We start from the raw sequence: 11295 nt of genomic DNA, 5'->3' as shown, positions 1-11295 counted from the left end.
AATTTCCCTTCTTTCCCAGATACGCCTTTTCTTACCTTGTTGACAGTCTGATCCTGCCCATCCCTCAGCACACGTGACTCCATTCAGACAATGACCATTGGTCCGTTGACAGTCCACACCACCAGCACAATGACATGGATAGCTACACAGGGTACCAAAATACCCGGTTGGACAAGAGCGGTCTGATTCCAAGGCTAAAGGAAACAAGCAAACAAAGCAAAATCATAAAAAGATATGTGAGTGACATAATGATGTTCTGGACATCTGTGACCAAATTGCCGTCAAATAATTATGGTAAGAACATGTTGATACAAAACTGTTTCTTTCAAACGAAATGGTGCCAAAGGAAATTAACGTTTCATGTCATTAAACGATGCTGCCTGTAGGTTTTTTTTTGTGACAATGAATTATTAGATAATTGGCATATCGACATATCGACGATATTCTATTTTTGCGCTACACTTTGAATATCTTTAAAAAATGACCATACAAATATATATGAATTTCAAATTATTGTTTGTATTTTTCTTATGATGCATGCATTGAGATGAATTATACAAAATGTAGTGGCTTATATTTATTTCGCATTTTTCCACAAATTCATTAACTCATAGCATGCCATGAGGCTGCATGCACGCTACCGTTATAGTGCTTTGTACATGCGAGCTAACCATTGATTCACTGCCATGTGCGTGCAAGGGCTCATTCGTAATAGCTGTTATTGTTCATGCTTATTGGACTGTGCTGTGTGTTTCGCACCGCTATTCATAGAACCATCGCGTTAAACAAATTATCTCCAAAACAACCTGGCACGGGGGGGGGGGGGATTTGGGGCTTGGCACAATGGGGTTTAGCCCTGTGGCATGATGGGAGTTAATGTTGCCCTCATATTTCTATCCATACATGGTAAGTGGATTAAACCCACTACAAGCGCTTCCTCAAGCGCCATCTCAGGTAGCAGTATGATTCCATAACTTCCTCTTAACTCTTCACTCTAACGTAATGTAGAGATCAGCGGGTTACGCACTGTTGGCAAGTTTACCATGAGATGACATTGTGCACTAAAATAACGCTAGGGCAGAAAGTTTTTCCGTTCAGTAAAGTTTTAAGTACGGCGTGCAGAGACATGATATCCCCATTACATCGCATTAAAATCAAATACTTGGTAAGGACGATCACGAAACACCCTCTGAATCTTACCTTGACAGAAGTTACCCTCGTAGCTGTCTGAACATGTGCCTCCACATCCATTCACACGGTCGCACGTACCATCACAGTTACAGTCCAGTTCACAATTAGCACCAAATCTATCACCTGAGCACTCTGTCGGTAAACATTGAATGATTGGGTCAATGATTAGTATTTGACATTTTCATAAGTGTAACACCCACACTCATCTTCACCGGCCATTCAATGACACCTTGTAATAGGTAAATACAAAATATATACTTTTGTGCTCTAGAACAACAAAATATGACTCCATTTTCGGCTAGATAGAAACATCAGAGTAAGTTGTATTTTGATTTATCTTGAAACATTATGAATTATGGACATTTTCCATTAAATTTGTGTTGGATTGCAACAACGAAAAACAGTGCTGTTTATGAAGCTATACTGAAATTTGTAGAGAATGCTAGAGCAATATCTAATGCCGTTTCTATAATAACGACAGAAATAAAAGGTGAAATGTCAAGAAACATACAAAATGATGCATTATAAATAGATAATAAACATGTCTGTTTGTACACTGCCATTTAAAGGGAAATGTTGTCAGAAAGCCGTTGATTTATTGTTATTTTAATTCCACTATACAAATGGGCAAATTACATATCTAATCAAAATTATGAAAATGTACGAATCAACTAGATAGGGGAAATCTTTGTTTTAGATTATTATCATAAGAGGGTAAGAGCAGCACTAAGTCAACCAAGCAAGTTTTAAGACAAAAGAAAACATTTTGTGTTTAGAAACACTACTTTTAGTCTTGAGACACGTTTTTGTTCATATACTACTATTTATCTAAAACTTTCACAAAAAACATTTCTAATTTTTTCTTTATTTGTCATCTGTAACTTTGTATGTATGGTATCTATGCTGTAACATACATACCTGTTTGACACCTGTTTCCTCCATATCCGTTGAAACAAGCCATCCCGACAGGGTTTGGCGGTGAAAATAAGTGGTTTGGGCAGCCGGGGTTATCACTAGAGCAAACCGCACTACATGATTTCCCCCAGTTGTTGTCACCACAGGCTGGTGAATGGAATGGCGTTTGCATGACCATGAAAACAAAGAAAAGGAAGACTATTTGTTACACTTAAAGAAAAGATTGAGTTCTGGGAAGAGGTGAACAATTATTTGTGAGCGTTATCATTGGTTTATGTGAGTGTGGAAGAACATCAGATAAAAGTTGTTCCCTGAAAAGCATGGCTATTCAAATGCCTTATTATTATAAAAATGGCATGTAACATCATACAAATCGGAACGGATTTTTACGCCGCATGTTCGTGTAGTCCCATATACATATTTATGTGTACAATGCTTGTAACTTTACCAAGACTGGACCACATTTCTTATCAGTTTGATGTTTCCAGAACCTTGCAGTGCACACCAATACTTATATGTTACATGTTCAACCTTTCCTGATCAATTCCACACCGATTCTTTTACGATACAATCGCATGATCGGAACTCAAGTTTATCTTTAAAGGCCTTATCCCATATATTAAACAACTTCATATCGATAGAAAATACAAGTATAAAGGAATATCAAATATTTGCGTTCATTAATGCACAAAAGCATATTCAAACCTCATTTTTAACACCCCTTAACATTACAAGTCAACAGGGGTTAAAGTTACGAGAGTTGCGGTGACGACATAACATGTGAACGGTAAACCTGATCGGCTCACCTATACAGCTGAGGCGATAAGCCTTGCTTAATTACAAATGTTTTGAATGTTTTGAATAAGCCAATCCTGCCTGGTATTTTGTATTCAGATGTGTCTGATCACTTTCCAATCTTTCAAGTAACGAACTCTTTACCACCAAATTACCACACCCACTTGAATAGGAACAATGCGAGTCAAGTTAAACTCCGAATAGACTTTAACTCATTGTGTGAAGATTTAGCATTGTATGATTGGTCTTTGGTAACATCCAAAACCAATGTCAACGAAGCTTACGATACCTTTATTCAAGATTTTAAACAGATGATTTCAAAGCATTCGAAAACAATACCTGGTAAGGATAGACGTAGATCATCCAAAAAACCATGGATTACGAAAGGCATTCTCAAATCCATTGGTAGAAAGGAACGCTTGTATAAGCGGTATTTAAAACTGAAAAACCCCTCCGTGAAGAAAAAGTACACATCTTTCAGAAATAGGCTTACTCACATTATACGTGTCTCCAAAAAGAACTACTTTGCTGAAAAGCTTGAATCAAATCGCCATGATTTAAAGAACACTTGGAAAACTCTGAACAACCTGCTTGGTAAAGATAGTAAATCGAAATTACCCTCATTCATTCGTAAAGATGGTGTAAGGCCGCTGAACCAAAAGCAATTGCAAATGCATTTAACTCGTTTTTCGTTAATGCTGGTTGTTTTGATGATCCCCAGACCACCGGATGCTTTCGTGACTATTTGAAAACCAGCGTAACGCATTCTTTGTTTCTTTCACCAACAGATCGAAATGAGATCTTGAAGTTATCTTCTTCCTTGAAAAATAAACACTCATGTGGGGTGGATGATATGTCACCATACGTTATAAAGAAGTTAATTTCCTATATTGTTGAACCTTTAACCCATGTGTTTAATTTATCATTTATGTCTGGAACATTTCCTGATTCAATGAAAGTTTCAAAAGTCATACCTTTATTTAAGAAAGGTGATATACATGATTTATCGAACTATCGCCCAATATCATTGCTTTCGACTTTTTCCAAGATTTTAGAAAGACTAATGTACAATCGATTATCTACTTTCCTTCATAAGCATTCAATTATTTTTTCGGAACAGTTTGGGTTTCGAAAATGTTATTCAACAGAGTCAGCTTTACTTTTTGCATCCGAACTTTTGTACAAATTTTATGAAAAAAAAGAGATAGCTTTAGGAGTGTATGTAGACCTTAGCAAGGCATTCGATTGTTTGGATCACAAAATCTTATTAAGAAAATTAAGTTTTTATGGAATTAGAGGCATTCCATTGGAATGGTTCCAAAGTTATCTGTCTAATAGAACACAATTTGTAAATTATAATGAATCTGACTCTGAATTGCTATTAATGAAGCAAGGTGTTCCTCAAGGTAGTATCTTGGGCCCGTTATTATTTTTGCTCTTCATAAATGACATTGTTGAGTCTTCAAGGAAATTACATTATGTACTGTATGCCGATGACACAAACATCTTCTATTCTGGTAAAAATTTGAAAGACTTAATTTTCGAAGCCAATGTTGAACTTCAAAAGGTTGCTAGCTGGTTTTCATCAAATAAATTAAAAATTAATCAGACCAAAACAAAGTTCATGATATTTAACTTTGGTAAAAAAAATGATACTTTAATTGAAAATGTTAATCTGACAATAGATGGTAACTGTATTGACCAGGTACAATTTGCCAATTTTTTAGGAGTTGCCATTGACAACAAACTTACATGGGCAAAACACATTGAATTAATTTCCAGGAAGATTCGGTCCCAAGTCGGTGTAATGAATAAGCTCAAAAGTTTTCTACCATCCTCTACCATGCTTTCGCTTTACTACACTCTCATATATCCTTACTTAACGTACTGTAATTTAGTTTGGGCGAGAACGTCTAATAATTTATTAAAGCCCCTTATCATACTTCAAAAGCGGGCTGTTCGGTTGTGCTGCAATGCTTCATTCAGGGCGCACACCTCTTCATTATTTAAATCCTTAAATTTACTCAAACTTCCAGATATTCTTTCTCAACGGACTTTATTATTTATGTACAAACTCCAAAATAATTTGCTACCAGTAACGTTTTATGACAGTTTTCATTTGAACTCGGATGTCCACTCCTTTAATACAAGAAAAAAAAATGACTTCCATCTACCAAAATTCACTAACTCATTTTTGCAAAATAAATCAATTAGATATCAAGGTCCTCACAAATGGAACTCCATGTCAAGTTATTTAAAGGGTATTAAGAACCAGAACGCATTTAAACTTAAACTGAAAAGAACAATACTTGCCACTTATTGATTTATTGAAATACATAATTGATTCATATATTTTGTTAGCATGAAACATTATTATTATTGTATTGTATTGTATTGTATTTTATTGTATTTCATCTTATTGTATTGTATAGTATCTGTATGTTTTTATGTTTGGGGTTGCTTGTTTACAAGTTTTTAACTTATTTTAGCAATCCCGGTATTTATTTATAATGATTTCATTTGTAATGATTTCATTTTGATGTTTTTATCTTTTGCCGAATAAATGTGAATTTGAATTTGAATTAAACAAATTGACTGCAAATACGCATACTACACATAAATTCGTCGCTGTTTTCACGAAGTGACGGTAGTGAAAAAAATTGCATTCACTTTGCGTTACGATTTTCCTCACTACCGTCACTTCGTGAAAACAAGGACGAATTGATGTAATCAAGTCGATATATCGCAAGTTTCTAGGTCAAGAACTTTCGATTTTTAGAGCTTTAGACTACAAGTTTTCAGAGAGCTGTCACTTCTCTGACATACAATTAAATATAGCATTAATGATATATCGTTGTAATCTATGGTTTATGAACTTTCCGTGGATATATAATTCATCTATTTCATGTTTCACTTCTAAAGGGGTCTTTAATTACTTTTTTTGTTAAATCTCAACGTAACAAATGCCTAAACGATTTTACAATATCTGCAACACAATCTTGCAATTCGATTATTTCGGAATAATTACCACGTATATTTCTTTGACACTTATATTTATTGAAAGTTGTCATTCGAAAAGCTTCCAAAAGATTAAAGCCTATAATAGAATAAAAAGAACGGAAAATCTTAATCAGTGCATCAGTTCCTATAAAATTATAATTAATTAATTTTACTTGACGAATATTGATTGAGTACAAAGAAACAAGTTACCAAATTATACTTACCTGTTTCACAATTAACTCCTGTGAATCCTGATCGACATACACATTCTCCCGTGACGTCATGACATACACCACCAGCGTAACATACGGGACAGTTCTGTGAGCAATCCAGACCATACTTGGAAGATGGGCAACCTTTAAAAAAGAATGTAGAGAGAAAAATCATGACATTTAATCATCTGGTACCCATGTGACGGCTTAGCAATGCTATGCAGTTTAATAAGGCCTACTGTTAACGGTGGCCATGATTAAGGATATATCCTATCCTGATGTGAAAAATGTTTACAATTTATATTCTACTATGGGCATCCGGAAAAGGCTAATGTATTTGATGTAGATTATATAACGATAAAGTATGAGCGATACATTTTTGCATCTAATATTTTAATTTGCGCCGTTATTCGAGAAAAAAACAACCTTGATGAATCGTTTGCAGTGAGCTGATATAAGAAGCACTTTTCCGACGAGTAACTCCGAAGATATGTAATTTCGAAAAACAAATTTTCCATCCCAGGAATTCATTATTCCGTACATTTGTTGCGTTTAATATTCAACAGGTTCGTTTATCTGATGGTTCATGAATCCGAAAATGAAATAGTATTGTATTAATGACTGCTTTGAGAAACAACTATGTTTCGAAAATTAAAGCAGTCATTAATACTTTTATATACCGAAAAGGGTCATAGAATACATGTGCGACTTACCAATCATGGTAATCAAGTTTGTTTACGCTATCGAGACAGCAGACAGTGAAAGGGCACAAGGTACATACAAATACGTGTGTGGGACTATGAACGGGCTGGATTGTTTGTGTTACTGAAATGTGCTCAGAATTCAAGTAATTCATCTATTAAATGACTATAACCGACAAGAAACAAGTCAAAGGTAAGGACAAGAATCAGTGCTTATCAATATAACATAAATTTTGCATGAAATACCATCAGGAAAGCTATCTAAATTTGTCAGAAATTAGCGACAAACACACCAAATTCAGCGCTGCAATGACGCACAAAACGGTGTAGAATTAACTTTTTTCATCCACCAAATGAATTCAAAGACTTGCATTTTACAATCTTCAATACCTGTATCACCGTTATCGTAAGCAATAAAATCACAATCTATATCTAGACCTAGATCTAAGGCTAATAATAAGACGTAGGGCCTACTCTGTTGGTTTTCTTGCTGTCTAGCGACCAATTCTTCGCACAGTACACGTACACGTATGGTATCCGCGATCGCTTAAACCAGTTTTTAAGCAAGACTGAACTATTCCCAGTAACTTGAATTTTACCCTCGAACTATTACATGGGCGTGGCATTTTTCGTTTATTTACGGGAATGGCTAAAACCATGACTGCAATTTCGACCAATCAGATGGCTGGATTTCTTAAGTGAGGTATATAATGTTTGTTATTCCTAAATTAAAATAGGGTACATACCCCCAAACAAGGGAAATAGGGTTTGTTATTCCGAAGGGTTCGAAGTTCCAAAAATACGATGGGCCTTCAGGGTTTCTTTTCATTTTCGGAATTATAAACCTTCGGAATTATAAACCTTTTATGGAACTTCGTAAAATCAACATGTAACCGGTGCAGTAAGTCGGCGAAATGTACAGGTATTGAAATATGACGGTATACATCTTCGTTTACTTACTTCTTACGATGAGCTTAAGAATAGCATGTTTTCCTGTCTCTCTGTTACCCTCGATGTAGCACTCGTAGATTCCTTCATCTGACTTCCTGACGTCATAGATGGTAGCTGATGTCAGTCCATCCCATTCGGTGATTTCACTTCCTCCGTTGAGTCGCCATCTCAAGAATGAAGTGACTACAGACTGATCCGTTAACACGCCGAGAGTGACGGTCTCACCAATCCCTACCGTAATTGATAATTTTTCAGGCCAAACCTCTGAATTAGAATCTGACAGTAAAGAATAAGAATATAATAGGTTGCATGTGCTTAATGTTCATGAAATTTTGATACACAGAAATTGTAATGGGAACGATTCAACACTTCTATTTTTAAAGAGTTGCTTAGGCCTTAATAGTCCGTCAGAGGTTCAAGTGTACAATTCTTTACATATTTGGTAATTTCGTAGGCTCATCTTAACCCGGGACATTTTCAACACCCTATAGGACATCCCATATAATCATGTTTGAACTACGTAATACGTCATTGTCAAGTTCGATAATTGTAATAGGTGACTCACAAGGCTATTGAAATTGCCTGAGGATGATTTTCTTCGAAAGTAGTTGCGATCGTGTCGGAATTAGCACAACAATACAAGATTCGTCTTATTGCATGATTATAATCTGGAGTCTATTCTCCTATTCAATATCCGTATGCATAAACATGTTAAAAAGGAATATATCCATCTACCAAATAAACAAAGTAAAAGTACAAAATAGACCAATCTAATTGAGCCCTTCTTTAAAATATATGAATTAAATCCAAAACATCAATTACTGTCTTGTTACTTGTGTAGCAATCCATGGCACAAAGAACGAATGTTGTTATGATTATCACTTTTCTTTGGTAAAGTGGCAATAATAAGTATAAAGCTAATCCGTGCTAAATGTATCAAACGACCATACCGCCGCGAAACTCGTTCAGCATGACATTTCGCTCGGTCCATCCCTTGTAATCGACGGACATTCGGTATGCACCGACACGTGCATCTCCGCCACTCGATTGATTAATTCCAGCTCTTAATGAGTTATGAGCGCTATGTGTTACTCTATAAAACTGTGTTTCTGGAGGCAGCCCTGTCTCTTCCCATTCTTGTGTTATCACTCCGCCGTCCACCTTAAAGTAAGCTCCGTGACCAGTCTCTCCTGGTCCCGTGTCCACTTCTCGTCCGATGTAATACGTCAAGGAAAGATCTCCGGTTACGTTACTATCCCCAATCATGTATATTCCGAGGAAATTATCAATGCCGTCCGTGACATCATGGACACCTCCTTGTCTTGAGAAGGATGTGATGTCCAAAATAGTCACTGTAGTAGAAAAAAGGGGGACATCGCGAAGTATTTATCCAGATTACAACATTTCTAAAGTACACAATGATGCAATTGATATCTCAAAACGATAAGTCAAAGAAGTATTCGCCAGATATTGCATTACATAGGTGTAAAAAAAGAAACGTCTTAGATTGGAACGTATGTAAATGTGGCTAAAAATTGATTAGCATGACATTGCATTTAAACCCATATTATCGAAACTATGTTCGATTTTTAAGAAAAACAAAAAGGGGGAAACAGTCTTAATACTTGATTCCTATATAATCAGTGATAATCTCATTATATTTAGTAATTTCTGTTAATAGATATAAATTAGTTTCGAGTGCTTTGTTAAGGAAAACAACACGAAATGGACTTCGAAGTTAAGAATGTGTTATCGGGTAATTAAAAATACTTGCATTATTTCGTTTAAAATGCCTCTAACCCCCCCCCCCCCTCCCCATCCCCCACACCCCAAGAAATGCAAGATAAAAAAATAAGCCGATTAAGATCAAATTGATACATAAAGGTATACTGTTTGCAGAAGATATCCATATATGTCATGATATACCTATAAAGATTGTTAGATTGTTACATAGGGATATCATCCCCCTGCCACCTTTTTATATTTGGCAAGTCCGCTTGTTTGTTTGTTTGTTTATTTTTGTTTATTTTTTTTAATCATATGTATGGTATTTATTTGTTCATGTTTTTTGGGGGGAGGGGGTTGTTGGTGTTTGTGTATTAAAACTGTAGAAAGTGTCAGGACAATTTCAAACCACAAGGACCTTATCTTTGACTGGCTCGTCTACATACTAGGTTATCCCTCAAATTTGTATTCATTACTGTAAATTATTATTAGTCTTGATCAGTACATCTTAGACATGTTCCAAATTCCAATTTGAGAACGTTCTTTATGATCCTTTACCTTGGCATTGATCTCCAATCCAACCATCTTCGCACCCATTAGAACAGGCCCCAGTAACAGAGTCACATGATCCTGCAGAGTCGCAGTGACATGTCTCTGTGCATCCCGCACCATACGAACCAGCAGGACATGCTTTGTGGAGATAAAAGAGATAACCAGCGAGAGGAGTAGAGGATCAGTAGCAACCCTTTAACCCCCCCTAAAAAGAATATAATATGAAAAATAATGAAAAATGCAAATAAATACATAAATAAATAGAAACAAATAAGCAAAATTAGTAATGAATAATAATAAGAATCATTACAAACAATTATTGATTCTAAAGAAAGGCCACCCCGCTTACAGCAAAAGTACCAAAGCCCCCAATGCCCTTCGACCCTCACTGCATCCTGTGCCATACTTAGCATCAAGACGTGCTTTGCGGAAATAGGGAGAAAGAGACTCATCAGCGGCTGTAGCGGGGGCATTAAGGATCTCGACCTCCCAAAGTAATTGTTCAAGCCCCCCCCCCCCTTCCCCCAAATATTATAAACATCAAAACTACCAAAACCCCTAATACCTCCCCTGATTTGTTTTTTCTATAGCCGCGACTGAAGAGGGTAAAATTATTAGTACTGTTCTTGTTTTTTTATCAATATCATCAGATTCATGAAATGTATTACAAGACCATTTATATGTACTTGACGTCATTGAACTATGAACAAAAGTGATATTAGACCGAATTACGCAATCGTTCCAAGGATATGGCATGTCAAGCAAACATCACTTTGCATGATAACCGTCATGTCATCAGGGCCCCGTCGCACAAAACCTACCGTTGACGGTAACTTTGCCATCAATGGTAACTACCATGGACACCTTGATTTTGATAGGCTGTCGAGCCCGGTTACCATGGTAGTTGCCATCAATGGTAAGTTTTCTGCAACGGGGCCCTGGTTCTCTCTTACCTTGGTCACATTGTAACCCAGTCCATCCTGCAGCACACGAACATCCATACGGATCCGGGAGACAGAACACTGCTCCACTGCAGTCAGTCCGACCAGACTCAAGGGTAGGGCAAGACCCTGAACATCCCTGTCCAAACTTACCGGCTTCACATGCTGTATACAATTTTGAATAGACATGAAAGAGAAAAGCATTCATAGGTTGTGCGTAGTAGTGGTAGTAGTAGCAGCAGCAGTAGTAGCAGCAGCAGCAGCAGTAGTAGTAGTAGTAGTAGTAGTACAAACAGCAGTAGTAGTGTTAGA

General features: G+C 36.4%; 1 protein-coding gene and 1 long non-coding RNA gene across 2 annotated transcripts; both read right to left on the bottom strand.

The window, feature by feature from the left end:
* Positions 1–366: 366 nt before the first annotated feature.
* On the bottom strand, positions 367–9036 carry LOC115928567 (tyrosine-protein kinase receptor Tie-1-like). The gene is made up of 6 exons (XM_030995896.1): positions 8716–9036; positions 7775–8041; positions 6126–6257; positions 2110–2253; positions 1201–1323; positions 367–380 (listed from the first exon to the last, which is right to left on the bottom strand). The coding sequence occupies exons 1-6, from the start codon at positions 9029–9031 to the stop codon at positions 367–369; spliced, it is 996 nt and encodes a 331-aa protein (XP_030851756.1). The 5' UTR covers positions 9032–9036.
* A 59-nt stretch (positions 9037–9095) lies between these two features.
* On the bottom strand, positions 9096–11083 carry LOC105436729. Its single transcript, XR_004066096.1, has 3 exons — positions 10996–11083; positions 10049–10180; positions 9096–9117 (listed from the first exon to the last, which is right to left on the bottom strand). It is a non-coding gene; the product is annotated as an uncharacterized LOC105436729 (long non-coding RNA).
* Positions 11084–11295: the final 212 nt, after the last annotated feature.

Source organism: Strongylocentrotus purpuratus, unplaced genomic scaffold (assembly GCF_000002235.5).
Source record: "Strongylocentrotus purpuratus isolate Spur 01 unplaced genomic scaffold, Spur_5.0 spur5_scaffold_3, whole genome shotgun sequence".
NCBI lineage: Eukaryota > Metazoa > Echinodermata > Echinoidea > Camarodonta > Strongylocentrotidae > Strongylocentrotus > Strongylocentrotus purpuratus.
The sequence above is the reverse complement of the archived record's forward strand: the minus strand, read 5'-3'. Positions and strand labels throughout refer to the sequence as shown.